This window comes from Atta cephalotes, assembly GCF_000143395.1.
Source record: "Atta cephalotes unplaced genomic scaffold scaffold00010, whole genome shotgun sequence".
Taxonomy (NCBI): Eukaryota; Metazoa; Arthropoda; class Insecta; order Hymenoptera; family Formicidae; genus Atta; species Atta cephalotes.
This window is the reverse complement of record NW_012130074.1, coordinates 718,729-739,626: the sequence shown is the minus strand read 5'-3', so window position 1 is coordinate 739,626 and position 20,898 is coordinate 718,729. Positions and strand designations below refer to the sequence as shown.

At 28.8% G+C, this 20,898-nt stretch overlaps 1 protein-coding gene across 1 annotated transcript; it reads left to right on the top strand.

Moving 5' to 3' along the window:
- LOC105627847 (tripartite motif-containing protein 2-like) lies at positions 1 to 17,539 on the top strand. The gene is made up of 8 exons (XM_012209124.1): positions 1 to 45; positions 15,353 to 15,601; positions 15,680 to 15,866; positions 16,044 to 16,480; positions 16,550 to 16,732; positions 16,808 to 16,915; positions 17,006 to 17,144; positions 17,301 to 17,539. Exons 1-8 carry the CDS (start codon positions 1 to 3, stop codon positions 17,537 to 17,539), a joined length of 1,587 nt encoding a protein of 528 aa, XP_012064514.1.
- The last annotated feature ends 3,359 nt before the right edge of the window (positions 17,540 to 20,898 follow it).

Below are 20,898 nucleotides of genomic sequence, written 5' to 3'. Positions count from 1 at the left end.
ATGGGCAATCAAGCTGTTCCAAAATTATCTGTTAGCATCGATGAGGTATTAAGATGGCTAGGACATATTAGTGGATATTTATCTGATATCAGAAACAGTAGACATCTAATTTTGAATATAATTTTCGCATTTATGTAATTCACATTTGTTAAAATTATCTGTAGGGGCTTTGTACTTTGATATGTAATATTATGTTCAGCTCATCGATATTTTTAAATAACATTTATGATGAATTTCATGAACGCCGAAGATTGCATGGAAAAGGCTATGTTTCCAATCTCACAAAAATGTTTTAAACCTTGTTATAAGGAAGTAGGTATAATGAAATAAATGTTACCGATTACTAGAGTTTAGATATGAATGTAGATTTAAAGCTTGCATCACTCTTCTGACCTGTCCATGATATTTGAGTGACTACTTCATTAGAGATAATTTATGATAAAGTATTTCTAATAAACTGCTTATCCGTCGAACCTCCGATTCGACATATGTTCCTGTAATATAATTACAAAAAATATACACAAATGGTATATACAAATATTATGAATAGAAGAAATGTATATACGACAGCGAAAATGAAATACACGTGTTTGAAAACAAGTTCAGTCAATGTTATTAAATTAATTTAATACCGACTATCATCCATCTTTTTATGTAGCAATTTTGCCACTTAATTTTCTATTTGCATTATGTCATACTTTAATATTATATCAAATCCTTTTCAATAATGCTCAATATAAAATTACTAAATTTAATACATATAAATAAAAAAAAGTCCTTGATGATTACATGAGAAATTAAACATAACGAAATTCAAAGTTATAAGATGGCGAGTAAATTTTTGAGAAAACAATTTTCCTAATGGATAATATAAGCATTTAAAGTAATATTTAACAAATATGAATATATTTACGAATTGTTTTCTCATGTTGGTATTCACTTCCAACTGATTTTCGCAAGAACTGTTTCAACGTCATTAGAGGCAATGAAGATAACAGAACTTGTGCTACAATCTCATCACTTCATCCTCATTTCCCTCTTTTAATAGAGCTTCAATAGCGTACATTTGTCTGGACAATCTTTTCAGTTTCTTATGGATATAGTCTCTGCATTCGCTTGTAATGATATGAAGAAATTGCAACAGAAAAACTGAATTAACATTAATAACTATTAATATTTTAATAAAGTCATCTGTCTATTATCACAATACCAGCATTGGTTATTTGCCAAAATTTTATTGTTTTTTTATTATAGGAACAGGAGAGTGAGTTTGTGATGTGCATTTACTTAAAATAATTTTTATGTATTTTTGTTTAAAATACAATATATAAATATATACAATATATAAATAAAAAAACAATATATATAAAATATAAATATAATAAACATAAAAATATAATATTAAAAAAGAGATATTAAAGAGACCAACTATTAACAAATAAGTAAGTGTTCCTCTGTAAGAAATTATTTGCTTATCATAACAATTATTATGATTTCTTGTTGAGAGTTCATTTTCTATACCGTCGAACCGTGGAATCAGGTAAGTCTGAAAATCAAATATTTTATTAATATATAGTATACATATTAATAAAATATTTTCAGATGTCTGTGAGACCAATTGTTAATAAATTCGAATCGAGATATTTCGCAATAAAGAGCAGTGTATGGCTTTAATGCTCTTTGTTTATTATTGTTTATATTATTTTGTAGCTTAACGTGTAAATAGTAGTAGTAGTACTTTTCCTTTTCTAGTATTATAGAACAAAATATTTATTACTAATAAATTAGTATGTTGTGAAACTTAAAGTCATAGAAGTTAATACAGTTTTATTAGTTTTCTTTTTGAAAGCATAAATCAACATAGATGTGCTCACCGCTCATTAGTTCATTTAGAACAGACTTGATCCAATAAACCTCAATCAATTTGTGGTCTAATTTGTGTTCTCAAAAGAGAAACATTCCTTAAGAGAAGGATTTGTCTCAGCTTTTTTACGTGCATAAATCTAATAAGTATAAACTTGGACAAACTTCTAGCAAGTTTTAATAAATATAAATTTTAATAAATATAAGCATTGGGAAATGCTATTGAAAGTCCTTATTGTAATTTACTTCTATTTCTACTTAGCAATATCACAGAAACAGTACACAAATTGTAATTGTAAATTTTAAAGGTATAGGTAATAAATTCATTTTTTCCTAATAAGTTTTTGATATTGTGTATATATAATACATTGATATAAACTGTATGATTGTGAACACAGGACTTAACCAACCTTATATATCAGATAAGTAATGTTCATCGTGTCGCTCTTGATGACGATCCGTTGACTTGACTTTCCCAGGGCTGATAGATGAAATGCCGGGAATTTTTATCGTAGATTTTTGTTGTCTTTCTACAGAAATTTAAATAAAGTTACAAAGGAAATATGGCACTGTTAATGATATAAGATAATTATTTTTCATACTTTTCGAATCGTTAATCTGTTTCGAAGTAGAGTTTACTGTACAACAAATAAAAGTATTAACATAATTAATCATAAAAGATTTTAAAATATTATGAAATAATTAGCTTCATCTAAACTTACAAAGCTGTTGAGTACAGTCTGGCGAGAATGCACACTTACTATTTAATTGCGATGCCTTGGTTGTTGTAATAAAGTATTGTAATAAAGTAAAGTTCGCCGATTTCGTTGATGTTTCGACAACTCAGAAAATTGTTTGAGTATTTTCAGATTATTTAATCATAAATAATGTTATTTAATCATAAATAATTAACCTACACAATCCGGCTCTGACTATATACGTTATTCTAATTTTAAAATGTCTTTAATTAATAATTAAATACATAAATAATATTTTACACAAAAATACATTACCATAGTTGCACTTGTATTTCCAAATCTTTAATAATATTAATTCTATTCTTTAATTATTAACAGACTCCTGGCCGCTATTTCTGCATTCGCCATTTAGCTATTATATGCTGCATCATGCGCAATCATGTGCGCGTACATTACAACGACATCTCATGAATATTTTGTGCAGGCTTTTTGACAAATCGACTTAAAGTCGACTTAAGTCGACTATTTTAAAAAATAGATTATATATTATTCTTATAGGCAGTAATCCGATTTATGCCCACAACGCTCAGCATTCATCCTAGTTTAACTATAAAATAGTTAAACAACAAGAAATGATTCCAATTTTGTAAGCGTAAATCGCCGTCCTAAAGTTTAGATGTCCTAAAGTCGACATTGGAAGGATGTCTATACAAAGTCGACTTAACTTTGCTAAGGCCTTTAGAGTCGACTTTACAGTCCTGACTTAGCAAAGTCAAATTACGGTAGACATATCGACGTTTATGCTGTTAGGGAGAAGAAACAAGCAGCAGTTTGCGCGGTTCCTATAGTTACCCAGTTAGTTTCTGTATCGCATACCGCGCTACATGTAATTGTATTCTGAGGCTGTGTTCAGACTCCTCACCGGGTGAGTAATCGCTGGGTGACTGGATGTGTGGACGGAGCGAAAAATACCGGAGTGATTTGGAATCTGAACGCACTCTAAGAGTGTCTTGCCATCGATTACAGCAAATAGTAACATAAATATATCAGATTTAATATGAATTACATATAACTAATTACATATGACTAAAATACATATATAATAATGATAAAAGATATAAAATAAATATCTTACAATATCTAAGTCTCTCGACCTGTAAAACTTAATAGATGATTAAATTGGCTTCCTTTGAATTATGGTTTATATTGTTTATAATAGGCGTAACCTGAAATTTAAATTTTCGTGTAGATGCACGTCAAATATGCTGGGATAGCACAGGAAGTCTTTAATGCGCCACTACTCATTCCATCTGGCTCAAGAAATCGGATGCTAAAAACCATCCTTCCGAGTGGATAGAGTAGGAATCTGAACGTTCTACCTAAAGGCTACCTAAAGTGCTCAATAAAGGCACTTAAAAAGAATCTAAATGCTTTCTGAATGTCTGGGTGTATCCGAGTGGGGAATCAGGGGGTCGATTATATATCTTGAAATGAGGTGAAAATTACAAAAGTGAACAAATTCACTATAATTTTCATAATTTAATTGATCAATACCTAGTAACCTTTGCTCACTTTTATAATTTTCACCTCATTTCGAGATACACAATCGACCCTCTGAACGCAGAGGTATATTTGACACTAACGCCATCATTGATATTATTGACACTTTACGATATTAGTTACGGTAATAATGACGCAAGTGGAATACAACGCTAGGTCAATAATTGTATGACAAGTGTGGCGTAACGACATGCGTCAAGTTCTGTATGTGATTTTGAATCCTATACGTGAGTTCAAGTCCCTATTCTCATTAAATAAAAGTGTTTTCCTCTTAACCTTATATTTAATCCATTATTTCTCGTTTTCTGCCAAATATTCTGACCACTAAATTCCGTTACAGTCTCTTTAAGAAATTAACACTCTTATTAATAATCTCTCACGATGTTATTCTATTTCCTTAGTTATTCTATAGTTCCTTAGAACTTGCCGCGAGATTTTCGATACGAAACCTGAGACATTCTTACAGCTTCAAAAATAGGCTATCAAGAGGCTTTTTAAGCCGATTTATTCAGAGGAATCCCAGAGGATGTAGCTAGACAGGTTTTCGACAGACACTGAAGATTGGCATCGTTTGTATGGAGCGTCGATGCTCGAAAAAACAACGTATTCGTGTGTATTAGAACTCATTCATTGTAATTGGTTGGTTTGCTTTTATTCTTTTCTTGTTAAACGACCTATTCATCGGTTAAGAAGACTTATCGTGATTTCATTAGTAGCTCCTAATAGTAATTTCTTGTTGCTAAAGCATGCATTCATGTGTTGTTTGAAGAACAACATTACATCTTATTAGCTGTTTCGCTTTCGTCTGTCCGGCAACTCTTATTGGTGGAAAAATTCGACGCGGACAGTGAGATTGTTTTTGGCGAGTTTGTTTTTCCTTTCGTGAGCGTGTGATTGTGTACAGACTTTCATTCGTTATATATATCTCCGCGAGTGACTCAAGTCTCAAAACTATGCTTTTAATGTCTCATCAAGTTTTTAAACATTCTACTTAGCCTTTCTGTCGTCACGCCATTACAGAAAATGGATCGACTTTGGATGGAAGATCTTACATATAATCAATTTGTTATTGAAGCCTGTAGATACGGCCTGGTTCCACATTCTTCTTGAGCCAACCTTATGTTATTTGTTATAACCGATGTGGTAGACTTTCGTTCTGTCCAGTGTTGCCGCAGGTCGAAAAAATATTTCACTAAATGGGCCTGGAAAGACTAAAATGTAATAATAAGACTAATGTCATAAAAATCATCAAATGCATTAAAACAAAAGGAGGAAAGTCTTTATAATGCAAATCATATCAAGAATGTAACTTATTCGAAAAAATTAATAAGTACCACATTTGCCATGTATATTCAGATATATTTATCCCTGTACAATAACATCATTGGAAACATTTTCCATTTTTTGATACATCTAACGCACGATAATGACATTAAACAAAATTGAAAACTGAAATACAAACTAATTACATAATTCATTGCACGTCCAGTACCTGAGTATTTGTACTTTTTGATGCACCCTTTGGTCTCGGTAATTAAAATATTGGCGATACAATTGTAACAGTCTCCATCATTATACAGATTGTTATAACTGTCAGAAACAAATAAGCACAATTCTTAAAAATAAACTTGTTACGCTTTAACGCTTACGTTCTTCAACAACATTGAATGCATTATGAACGATAAGTGAGCTCTCTAAGTTAGTTTACTGATTAGGTTAGGTTACAACTTATGAAAAAATGTATGATTTAAAATGAAATGTTTAAAGATAAATTTTCACGAGCTGCTTAAACTCGTTTCAGCGACAAAAAGGATCAAGTGATCAAAATTGACAAATATCAAGCGTCTATTGAAAACAAGATTAATAAAGTCTTAAACACAATGCGAAGGAATAGCGATAGGAATAACACGATTTCAACCTATCAGAAAGTGTATCCTAGTGTATTCCAGTGTGTATCTAATTAGTGTATATCTGATTTCTGATATTGTATGATATTTTTGAATTGTATATTTCATGTTATTTCTATCGTTATCGCTATTCCTTCGCATTGTGTTTAAGGTTTAAGAGGAGTGGAGGGCGCTGGCATAAAAATTCACCAAATAATAAAGAATTCACTAAATTAAAAGATTTTAAAAATCACTAAAATAATAAAAAATCATTAAAAACCGCAAAATTTTCTTCTGCCACACAGCCCTGACATTGGTATCTCTATTGTATCTATATCTAGTAAATTTCTTACACTTATTAATAATCTCTCGCAACGTTACTTTATGTTTCCCTAGTAAACTTGCCGTTATTGAGATTTTCGATTACGAGACTTGAAAGACATTCTTACATATAGAAATCGCGCAAATCGTACCGCTTCTTTCCTTCTCTATTACATAAAGGCTATTATGTAATTCCACACAACTTGCATAGTCGCATAAACAACATGCATAAAAACATGCATAAAGAAAATCATCCAATCACATTTCTGTCATAAAGATAAACATAAAGTATGATTAAAATATGCGGTAAGCGGATTAGTGACAAATAAATTTTAATATGAATTTTTAAAAATATATTAACTTATTTTTATGCACATTTCATCAACACTTGTATTTTTTCAAAGATTTTAGTTAATAATTGCATTTAAATCAATTAATTCTATTAAAAAGTGCTTAATAATGTGAATTTGTCACTGGCTAGTGTCGCTTACCGCATATTTTAATAGTTCTCTATATATAATAGAGAAGAAAAGAAGCAAGCAACACGGTTTGCACGGTTACTATAATTATCTAATTAGTTTCTGTACCGCGTATCGCGCTACATATAATCACACCCTTAGTGCTGTTCCATGACGTGCCTATCGCCATATACACGTATTCGCATATCGAAGTTTCGACCAATCACTAACGTTCCGCCATTTTATGCCTATACACAATAATCAGCGATTTATATATTTACAGTAATGCCAATTTGGTGGTTTTCCAGAGCTAGCGTTTTTTAAAGATTCTCAAGCTATAAAATTTAAAAAATGCGGATAGCAATAATTCTGACGGGATTTAATTTTTTTTTACTGACGGATTTTATTTAAAGCTTAGATGGATACTTATTTTTATATGTACTACAACGCGATTTCTAATTTATATTTTGCAACATGGTGCATTGAGATACGCCATCTTTAGATATGTATGTATGGGATAATGAACATGGCTATTAGTTGCGGCTGTTGTATCCATTTGTGATTCGTGACGCGGCGCTGCTATAAGAAAATCGAGAAAATTTTGAAATCAGCCATAGACTTATAAATAGACTTATAAATAGACTTGAGGCAACAACTTAGACTAAGGACAGCAGTCACTATTCTGTTTTTTTTGCTATGTTTCAACCTATATTTTCGATAAAAATTTAAAATGGGGAAAAACGAAAGCTGTTTATCAGCAAAAATTCAGCTTAAATGGAAGATGTAGCCAAAATTAAAGAACTGAATTCGAAAGAGAGAGGAATTGACGAATAAAACTCAAGCATACTGTACATATTGTAAGTGCAATATTCAATGTAAGCTGAGCAATTTGCTCTCCCATACTGAAAAAAAGCATACATCAACCTGTGGATCACACATGCAAATAAACTTTCGTTCAGACTTTCATCCTCTAAGACACAAGAGCAAGAGGCTGCTTTAGCATTGTACATTAGTCAAGGATAATAAGAACGTCATTGATCGTGAAGATGAATAGATCACTATCGATATTGAATAGAAAGATTTGCTGCGACCTCTTACATATTTTACATTTATTTTTAGTTTATAAAATAACTTTTAAAAACGTTATATTTTGTTCTTATATTTATTTGAGAAAAATTTTACAATGGATGAAATGGGTAAATAGAATATGCAAAAACTCAATGTTAACGCAAATTTAATATATATGTATATTCCAAGTTAGCCTGATAATTATATATGTATGTAAATACATTTGAAAAATAGATTAAACATTTACGTTTCAGTTATTCAGTGGTTTTAATTTATTTACATAATGAAATTTCTTTCGCAATTATATTATTAATAAATCAATAGTCAGTAGTGCCTAGCAAATGAGAATGGATTGAAATGGATTAAAATGGATTCAGAAATATTCAGAAATACGGATTCATAAATGTTTAAGTGAATCCTTTTCAATCTTAAATGCATTTTTATTCATTTATAGGAATGGCATGGAGTTTCTATCTTTTCAATCTAAAGATAATATTATAATATTTTGTGTGGTGTGTGCATCGTGAATACTGCTTAATTTAAAATTCTGAATAGGAAATGCAGTTTTTTAATCAAGTTGAATATAAAAAAAGGTTTTTCTTTTAAAATGGGCCATATATTTAAAATTTATGAGTAGAAAATTCATTGTTTCATTTAAAAATGCATTGTGAATGCTATTTCATTTAAAAATATAATTGAATTGAATAAGAAATTTTTCGTTTTAATTCAACTGAATTAAAAAAAATATACCGTAAAAATATATTATGAGAATTCTTCTTCATTTAATAGTTAAAAGAAACATAAAAAGAAGTAAATATGTAGAATAAATGTTACTTATATAAATTTCTTATTTTTAATTAATAAACTTTTATGTATATTTTATATTAACATTTCCTTTAGTATATAGCGTATATTTTTTATATAAAAGATTTAAAATAATAACTATAGAATTTTATATAATTACTACTTTAATTTATTTAAACTTTTACATATATAAAAATATTTATATGGAATCCAATCTATTTTTATGGATTTAAAATACAGATTTGAATGGATTGAAAATTTCCAATCTATTTCAATCCATTTTCGTTTGCTGAATATATACAGAATAAACAAGAGAAAAGTGGAAATTAATGATATATAAAGCATAATCAATTGCACGTCTATTAAGAGAAGGAAGTTCCTCCTCGATATTTGATAGATGCTCTGCCAGTTTGCCTCAAGCTAGCAGTACAATCATGAAATTTTAATTTCCGGATAAAGGATAGGAGCAAAACAAGTCATTATGGTATCAAAATGATGTCAAAATGAATGACTCCAAAATGATCATTAAAAGTTATTTTTCAATCATTTTCGATTCATTTTAATGTCATTTTGACATTATCATGACTTGCTACTTGGGTAATTTTTTAATAGAGTATTTAATTAGCACCTAAAAAGCACCTAATTTTCGTGTTAGTATTTTTAATTCCTGATAACTTTGTACTATGCTAACTTGATAGATGTGTCAATGACACTTAATCTTTAATCAGAATCGACCAATCATGAAAGTACTTTAGGGTTACATGAGTCTCTCTCTTTTCCCTCCCCCCCCCCCTCTCCCAATGTGTGCCTGTGCGTGTGTATGTACCACTTTTTTCTAACATTCATCTTATATAAATGTGTGCGTAAAAGTAATTACAAACAAATATATAAATATCTGATGATTTTTTTGGCGGTATTTCAAATAGAATTTAGCGGGTAATTTTTTTCAACAGTTGGCATCATTGTGTATTTATGTGTGTCGGACAGTCAAGTAAATCAGCGGTAATTAATAATTTTGTAGTGTTCTTACATCGTTAGAAATACCAATTTTAGTTGAATTTAGTAGAAACGAAATTATCGACTGGTGGAAAATTAAGAAAATATATCGTTAGGTAAATATCATTAATGATTAGAAATTAGGTTATATTTAGAAATGAATGTTTATGAAATGATGTGAATCTTTTCTCTATTTCAGAAAAATATATTTATATATTTATTTTCTTTTGTTCAAATGCATTTTTTTCGCGTATTCATTTCTTTAATACGATGTATACAAACAAATGATTCCAAAAATAATAAAACAGAAAAAATCTTTTTATAAAAAGTAAAGATATAAATGACATCTTTGTCATTTATATTTTGTATATTTATATTTTGTATCCAGTTCTTTCGTTTTGCAGTCCGAAGTATGAATATTGGCATATCGATGGATTATTGGGAACAAATCTCCTATAACATCGATGCTTTAGAATATTTAAGAATATTAAAGAAATGCACTTGTTATATATCGATGACAATAACGTTGTTACGATGTAAAGTATTATTAAATAAATCAAATTTTTTATCATCTCTTATTGAGATATTAATTTCAGCAATTATAATATTTACATTATTTTACAATTGGGAAGTATCAATCATCATCGATAATAGCGATAACAGTGATAAGCAAAATAGCAATAACAACGATAACTGTTGATAAGAGTTGCTCAGCCTTTGAAAGTGAATCTGCAAGAAAGGATGCAGTAGATAAATTCCTGCTTCAAATCATCTACGAGCCCTCCCAATACGTGAGAGACATCAATTTGAGATACAAATCTTGTCTCTATTTTTCGAACAAAAGTTGAGCCCAGTTTAATGTGTTTGTGTAAATGTTACATTTATATTTGTTCTGATAATTCGTTATTATTTACACTAATTTTAAACACACACACACACACACACACACACACACACACACATATGTATATATATATATATATATATATATATATGTTTCACGTATTTCAATAAATTTTCTAAGTATATTTTATAAATAAAAAATGTAATTTTCAAATGCAATACATATATTTTTTATAATACATCATCTCATTAATATATTAAAAATCATTCAATGCCTTCTTTCACTGAAAAGATATTGTACTCCATAAAAAATCAAAAAATGCATTTCGAATTTCAATACCATTATTATACAGTTGTTCTATACAAACTGAAAATGCATTTAATCCTTCAGACTAAATATTATCATCTTCACGACTTAACAAATGTTAAAATCAGTATGCTTTTCAGTAATGGGTACAGCATCCAATGACAACTTCCTCCTATAAAAACAATAAAGTTCCGATATTAAATTATTGAACATAACACAAAATAATAAAATAGAAATTTTTATAGATCGTAAAGACCCTTACTTTATCCCAACTTCTGTATTTTGAACACAGTTGGAACTATACGTGACTATGGTGACTTCCTTCGATATCCGCAGTATTTCGGTTAAATTTATGTCTAGTTCTTCCCCAGTTTAATACGCTATGAGATATCTAGGATTGCCGCTTTTTAGTCTACAAATTTAATTTACATGTTTATTGATATACTATTGTATTTATCTATATATACCTTTAGATTAAGGAACACTTCTACAATCGTTAATGATTTGCCGTTCATCACCGTTTTATGTATGTGATAATTGTGTTCTTAATGTCTCATGAAGCGGTTCGTACGTAAGCGGATTAACGGATCGCCAATCATAGAATCATTCTATTAGATCTGCTTGCAAAATTTGTAGATTAGATTATCATAAATGACGGCGATATTTTGACGCGCAAATGAATAAGTCTTAGTTTCACGTTTCATATTTTTGTAATTCGCATGAAGAAGTAGATTATATTTACAATATTGATTTGATGCAGCAATTTCCGAAAAAATATGTTCATTATTAATAAAATATTATACTAGTGGATGGTAGAATGTGCAAACATTATAAAATTAAAAAATTCTATTTAAGAAATTTTATTCAATATATAATTCTAATCTTAAAATCAAGAGTTTTATAAAATCAATACTTTTAATTGAATGAACTCTTATCACAGTGTGGGTAAAAATATTTCGAATTATTATCCACAAGAATATTTGGATACCTTGTGTGTTACGTAATTGTAATTAACTATTTCAGTTTCATTCACGATAGTTTCACAAAATCCAAATATTTACTAAAACCTGCTGAAAATTTTTCAGCTGAATTAAATTTATTTCTTCAATACATTTATTGAATTTATTGTATATTGAAGATATACATAATTATATAATTACGATATAAATAATTTTACTGTAATATATAATTGACTAATTTATTAAGTACATCTAATGAATCTATTTCATTTCTTTTAAAAAAACTAATTCTTTCGCGCGCGATGCTTAGAAGTTAGAAAATCATCAAAGTATTAATCATAAAACTTTATCCCTAGGATATTGGCTTCTATTGATTATGACAGTCGACGGGTTCGGAACATTTTACAATTTAATTACGGAATTGCCAACATTTAGGGGAAAAAATGAGCTAACCCAATTTCGGAATACACCCAATAAAACTTTATCTCTAGAATGGAAAATAAAAGTGAAAATTTTTACCATTAAAATTAATGGAGAATATATATATATATATATATATATATATATATTATAATACTCGTATATACGTATAATATATCACATATACATGCGCGTACACATTTCTTCAAAAAAAGTTATATAGTTTGTTTCTCGATAGCTACAAATTTGTATCTCAGAAAAATCCTGTACTTAAATTCTTCGTTGAACGACTACAAAATATATAAAGTACAACTTATATAAAGACTACAACATATATAAAGTAACCGAAAATAAACTGAAATTAAAAAAAATGCATTTTATAGGACATGAACAATTTATATCAACAACAAATTTTAATAAGAATTTCAAGATAAAATTAACTTTCTTTATAAAAGAATGTCAAATGTCGCAAAAAAGTCATTGTTTAAACATTAAAACTTAATTATATTAGAACTTAATTATATTAGAAATCTAACCCTGAAACTTTTTGGCATCGTTTTTAACATTCAAAAATTTAATCCGATGCGAAATAATGTTCTACTGTAAATAAGTGCAGTACTTATTATACATATATGCAGTACATATATAATTATATGTATACAGGATGTCTAGTAATGTTCGCATAATCTCGTGGGCAGGTAGAGCAAACTAAACTGAGTCGAATTTCTCTATCAGTTTGCAATTTTCGCCATAGTTAACGAGATATTAATTTCTAAAAATTGTCGAATAAAATCGATGCATAAGACAGCTTTAAGAAATTTTTCTTTAAGAGTTCTTTATGAAATATCTTAAAGATGTTTCTCAAAAAAACTCTTAAAAATATCTTAAAGTTATTTTATGCGCTGATTTTAAACACTCTGCTCATTGGTTAACTTAAAAAAATAGATGTTTATTAATGCAAAAGACGCCCAATATAATTATTCCGAGCAATATTTATTTAATAACGTATTATATTTAATAACTGTTATTTATTTGGAAATTAAAAATCTGCAACATATTATTATATTTTAAACTATTTCTTCTCTCTCGAATTCTCTAAAATTTAATGTGGTTGTTAGAAGAATACAAATAAATTTCCAGAAAGGAATGGCTTAAAATTTGATGTTTTTTAAACTAATAATAAACTAATAATAAACGTCATCTAATAAACATTTAATAAACATTATACGAACGTTTATTGTAAGATGCTTATTATGTTAACATCTACATTTTTTTTAGTAGTCTAAAAAACTTTTTCTTTAGAGAATATTTTTCTTTAGGGAATAAGATAACTAAAAAAATTAATTGTCTTCTTGAGTGAGCAGAAATGTTATTTCTGTTTCAGTGTAAATAGCCAAAGTTTTATTTGTACTACATGCATATAGAGTTAAAATGGTTCATCACTGTTCTTAAATTTATATGTATCATAATTCGACATAAATATTCCTCTGATTTCATTAAGATTGACAATGTAATTTTGTAGAATCCTTATATTTTTCTTGCTTACATGTAACCAACAATGAATTTATATAACAAGAATATATATCTGCGAAATTATTATATCTTAGTTATTATTATTAATACCTTAGTTTTCTTCCTTTCTTCTAAAGCAGTATGGCGTTTTCTGTGTAAGATTTATAGTCCAGTTTAAGGCTAATTGAATAAAAACAGAAATATAAAATATCATATTTATATTACACAAACAATTCAAATGTTTTAATCATTTTCACTTTTTCAAATATTTTCAAAGTAAAATATAGGAGATTGATGATTTCAGTAATGATTTCACTCCTTCAACTGTGTAATATTGGACCATGTAGTTCTCGAATACATTAACGTTACAAAGAATCATTTAACTCTATATGCATGTGATACAAATGAAACTTTGGCTGCTGAAACAAAAATAACATTTCTGTTCAGCCAAGAAGACAATCAATTTTTTTAGATACCTTATTCCCTAAAGAAAAATAGTTTTTTAGACTACTAAAAAAATATAGATGTTAACATAATAAGCAGCTTGTAAACATTCTTATAATGTTTATTAAATGTTTATTAGATGATTATTAAATAGTTTTAAAAACATCAAATTTTAAGCCATCCTTTCTGCGAAATTGATTCGTATTCTTGTAACGATCACGTTAAATTTTAGAAAATTCGAGAGAGAAATAATAATTCAAAATATAGTAATATGGTGCAAATTTTTAATTTCCAAATAAATAATCGTTATTAAATATAATATTTATTACAAATAAATATTACTCGGAATAATTATTTAGAGCGTCTTTTGCATTAATAAATATTTTTTTTTTAAGTTAATCAGCAGAGTATCTAAAATCAGCGCATAAAACAGCTTTAAGATATTTTTAAGAGTTTTTTTAAGAGAGAAACATCTTCAAGATATTTTTAAGAGGTTTTTTAAGAGAGAAAAATCTTCAAGATATTTCATAAAGAACTCTATCTTAAAGAAAAATTTCTTGAAGCTGTCTTATGCGTCGATTTTATTCGCTTATTCGACAATTTTTCAAAATTAATATCTCGTTATATATGAATATTGCACTTTACAGAATAGAACATTACTTCGGATCGGATTAAATTTTTGAATGTTAAAAACGATGCCGTAAGTATCAAATTTCAGCGTTAGATTTCCAATAATTTTAATGTTTAAAAAATGAATTTAACATTCTTTTATAAAGAAAGTTAATGTTATCTTGAATTATTAAAATTTGTTATGATAAATGTATTGTTCATGTTCCTATAAAATGCATTTTTTTAAATTTTAATACCTTATATACTTCGTAATCGTGTAACGAAGAATTTAATTGTGTACGCGCTCGCGTGTATGTGTAGTGCATTATATATGTATGTACGTATATGTACATAAATACACACACACTTGCACGCACGCACGCACGCACGCACGCACGCACGCACGCACGCACGCACGCACGCACACACACACACACACACACACACACACACACACACACACACACACACACACACACACACACACACACACACACACACACACACACACACACACACACACACACACACACACACACACACACACACATGAGATAGCACATGAGAGAGCTCGATCCTTATGAGTTAAGAGTTACGTTTTTAGTTAACACAGGCACAAGATTCTGTGAGTACGGAATTGCAACGTTTGGAAGCCTCTACGGAAAAGTGTTTGAGCGCAGTAGATACGGAATTTGCTGAGATTATCGCAAAGATAGAGAAACGTCGCACGGAATTGCAAGCTGCCGTAACCGCTGCTGCTCGTGACAAGAAACACGTACTTGAAGAACAACATTCTCTTATTGAGGCAGAGAAAACCAAAGTGGAGAGAGAATGTGAAGGATTGCAATATCAGGTACAGGGTAATAAGAATATATTGATATAACGTTACTTCTCGCGCGTATTATTTTACAAATGAGATTTAATCTTACAGGTCGAAGTCCGAAATATTACTCAACGTATTAACAGCTTGTCGGATCAGCTTGATGCAGCAACCGCTCTCAGCGAACCTAAGGAGAATGCCTTCATTACATTTGAGTTTAATCATAACGACGCTCTCTTTCAATTAGAGCAAGCATTGAATAACGTGGGACGAGTACGTTCTAGTACAACATTACCAGGTATCTTAAAGATTAATAATGTAGTAAAGTTCTCTCGCTTTAAAAAGACTTACTCATTTATTATATATTTCTTTCAATGACATCAATTTAACATCAAGATATAATATGAATCAGATGCTTTAAAGATATTTATAATACGACGATATTTTCTATATATTTGTATGCCTTTTGTAACAGGTTTGTGCCGAGCCAGATTGAAGGATCTAGCAATAGTAAAGCTACAAACAATCGTCGTAGTCGAAACGGTAGATTATCACGGTCATCCTCGAAATGTCGGTGGTGATCTTATTAGTGCCGAATTGACGCTTGCTGATAATATGCATGCAGAAAGTCAGAATGTTCCTATTGAGACAGAAGTGAAAGATCTGGAGAATGGAACTTACGAAATTTACTTTCGGCCACCAACTGCAAGTCGATATGTTTTGAAATTGTCGGTGTTCGAACGACCTATTAAAGATTATCCGCTATTTTTCGATACGACTGAGCACAATGAACCTATTAAAACATATGGAAGACGTGGTAACGGAAAAGATGAGTTTCACCAGCCTGTTTCAGTCGCAGTGGACGATGAAGGAGTGATCTATATTTTAGACACTGGAAATTCTCGTATTAAGGTTTGTTTTTCAAAACAATATAGAGAAACATGGTATTTTACAAAGTATTTAATTCTTTTATTGTTTCAGGTACTCAATTGTGATTTGGAATTTCAAAGGCACATAAACAATGAAGGCTTAGAGGGTCGCAGTTGTACGGGAATAGGTATATCTCAACAAGGTCTCGTAGTCGTGAATTGGCGAACGCGAAAGATTACGGAAATGACTTCATTAGGTGATACAATCCGATCTTTCACGCATAACGCATTTCAAGTTAGTAATTTTTATCGTAAACACACACAATACACTTAAATATTTCTTAATTGTGACGTTATTTTTATGTTCTAGGAACCCATAGACATTGCAGTGGACAACAGTTATGGGCATATACTTGTTGCTGACAATGGTCAAAGCTGTGTATTCGTATTTGATTCAGACGGCAAGATACTGTTCCAGGTTAATTTTTATTTACATAAATACATATATAAATTTTCATTGCAAGTTGTTTCGTATAGTCTTCGTATAGTCATCACGAAACATTAACAGGTTGGTAAGAGAAGCACGTTCAAGCTAATCAGTTCTGTAACTGTCGGTCCGGCCGGTGAGATTTTAGTTGCCGATAGCAGAATTCAAGTGTTTTCCGCGAAGGGAGATTTCTCCGAAGAAATATATCCTGAGGGTAAAGGTAAGTTTTATGTATAAAACTATATATTTGTTTGAAATATTGTCTAACTATAAATGAATCAAAAGATATACATATTGCTGCGACATTATACAAAAATAGGAAACATTTTATTGTGTAACAAAGATAATTTTAGCATATCTAATTTATGTATGATAGGAAAAGGTACCTACGGAGGAATAGCTGTAGACGCAGATGGCAAAATTATCGGTACTCGTACAGATAAGGGTCGTAGCATAATACAAGTTCTAAAGTTAGGGGGAGGTAATGTCTTAACCGAAATCGATTCACACACCTCGAAATTGCGACGTCCCTCAGGCATAGCTGTGCTGCCAGATAATCACCTAGTAGTGGTGGACTTGGGCAATGATTGTATAAAAAAATATAGGTACTGGTAAAAAGTCATTTATTTAATCATCAAAATTCAAATCGCAAACGGGAAGAAAACTCATTGCCTGAAAGTACCAAAAGTCAGTCTAATTTAGAATTATTTATTCAGGTTTTTTTTTGTAGAACTTGTAACATCACATATTACGAATGCCTATGTTTTTATAAATTTTTATATATAATTTATAAATTAGTATAAGATGTGAGATAAAAAATAGTAATGTCAAATTTGACATAAATTCTTTCTCTATTATCCTGGATTTTATGTCTGATCGATTTCTGTTCAAAACGGATTCGATGTTTCTTATTCTCTTTTAAAAAAGTTTATGAACGGAGACATCGAGATATGGCGACCTCGACTATCAATTTCTCTGTAAACAGCACGGAATTCAATTCTGCATCACTCATTTTTGTGTACTTCGAAAGTTTTATTTTTTTTTTAAGAATTTGGAGTTTTTGTATTTTTTTTCAAAATATCTTTATATATCTCACTTTTATCCGCCTTATAACTTTTATGATTTCTTCGATAATTATACTACATTTTATTATTTTCTAAAATAAAGTTTGAATATTTGTTCTACAAAATTAAAAATATATTTATAAATTTTTATAAATTTTTTTAAACCATTTTAAATAGGTAAAAAAAAATGAACGAATCCGAGATATTTACGATAATAGGGATACAGCATCGAAGTGAGCATAGTAAGGATTATCAAAATAAATTTGATATTACTATTTTTAATTTCGATTTGCTATATATAGTACCATATATATTACAGTTTATAGTTTGCCTTTTCATCTAAATTTATTTAATTTCTTTTGTATTCAGTGTTGCTTTCTTTTGTTTTCTGCACATCTGTGAGAATACAAAGTTCTTACCATTCAAAACAAAATCACTCGAAATGCTCAGTACTTATTGTATGTATACTTTTTATATTTGATAATTTTTTAAGTTATTATGATTAATATTTAATCGTTTGAATTCATAAAACAACTTCAGTGTTGATGATTAATCTAGATACATCGGTGAATGATAATCCTTTCTTCCTGATTTTATAAAATTAAGTTTAAAAGTTTGTCTTCTTTGCACGTCAGATTCATATATGATAATTGCAATTATAATTTATCATATATTGAATGTTGTAATATATGCAAATAATAATTAATTTAATTATTCTAAAATTATAATCTAGGTGTCACAGAATCTTCAATCGAAAAATAATCTTTTTCTTTTCATTATTAGTGAATCTGAAAAGATACACAATCAATAGAAGAATCAATACTTTTAACGATCTAACTGGATTTTAAATGCTTGTATAATTCTATGTGAATTTATATACTACATATATAGTTCTTTAAATCATGCGCCGAAATGATTTTTCAATCTTGAAACGCAAATTTCACTGAATTACCGCAACACAATGCCACAAGTTAAATTGACTAGCAATTTAACAGTAAAAAGATACTGTATTTGTTTCATTAACAAATTTTTTTAAATATTAGTAAATTTTAAAATAAATTTTAAAATATTAGTAAAATATTAGTAAAACATTTTGTATTAATAAATTGTCTAATTATCTGTTGTCAATTATTTGATATTATATTATATTTTCTACAAGTTTCACATAGTGTGTTTAATAAGAGCGTGACAAACTTTTATTTGAGAATTGTTACATCAAAAACTTTTTAACGAGTAGATAGAATTTTTTCTCCTACGACACATTATACAAAGTCTTTAGTTATTGTCTGTCTTTTGCTAGAAAACGACAAATTTAACGATGAATATTGTATACGCTCTAAAAAAATTTGAAGCTATTTTTCTTTTCATGCACCCGAAAAGACCGAAAATGTCGCAGGCTGCAAAAAAGTCCAAGGTATTTATAAGCAAGCGGATAAGATGATACGAAATAATAAATATCGTTGATGATTTGTCGCGCTCTTCTTAGAGAGATTATATAAGCATAAATTTATCTATAACAAGATAAAATTGAATTCAAATCCAGTTATGTATGCGAATATTTATCCTATAAAACAAAACCATAAATAATAAATCTAAAATTAAAACAATAAATTGATATTACTTTAGACAAAATTTGTCTTTAACTATCTTTTTTTTATCAAATATTTTAATTAATATTTGCATTTGATCGATTTAACGCTTAAAGAGATTTTTCAATTGAAAAAAAGTTAATTTTTTCTTTATCTAATGTATTTATAAATTTTTTAATTATTTATTATAAAAAGATTATATCGTGGCACTAGATTATCACAATAATCTGAACAACTTGTCTTAATTTGTTTCAACAAGGAGAGTATCATTATTCGCAGATGTATAATGTTATATAGAAATATTATATATATACTGCCGTTCTATATTATTTTAAAATACATCTTTCTATGATAGAATGCAGAGCTTTGCATTATATAAAATCAATCATATGAATAACTTCATCATATGATTGCTTGGATATCATATATTCAGATAAAAAAGTTTCAGTATGAGCATCTTCTTTAATTAAAGTCATGAAAACATTTTTCTTAAATTTTTGAAATTATTAATATTTTTAAATTATTTCGTTTTAGTCATTCTATCTGTTACATTTCTTATACTTTATTTTTTTCTTTCTTTTTTTCTTCTATTTTATTTTCGTAGCATTTATTACTTGCAAAAGTTTCTTGCGTTCCTAACAAACAAGAAATTCGACACTACGTGATTTTTAACAAAAAACGTAAACTATAATTAGTGTAAGATAGCTACGCAAATAACTAGAAATATGATAAAAATTGTACATATATCTCTTCAGTATTATCATACATTTTGATAGAATTGGCGACATGGTTTGTTTATCTAGAAATATTTTTTAAATTTCGTGAAAGATATGATTCTTTCAATGATGCACTTTTTTGAAAGCCTACAATCATTCATCATAACTGAATTAAAAGGATAATTTTTATAAATTTCACCGTGCAAATGACTTCATTGTTGAAACATATACATATTTAACAACATATACATTGTTTAAATTATTCTGGATAAATTATGAGGGATTGGCATGAAAATTTAAGCAGGATTTATTGCGTCGCTCAATTTCTTTTTTGTACAGAAATATTTAATGCCCGTCTGAAGATTACGATTACAATCATGAAGTATTAGTTAAATATCATTATGATGCATATCTACTTATCCTTCGATACTTACTTCTTGACACTGAAAGTGATAAACTTACATACGTACGGCTTACAGTCTCTATTTCTTTAAAAAGCAGATTATTTTTTCACGCAACATACTTATATCCACATAGAATCAATTGATTATTTTTTCACGCAACATATATATATATATATATATATATATATATATATATATATA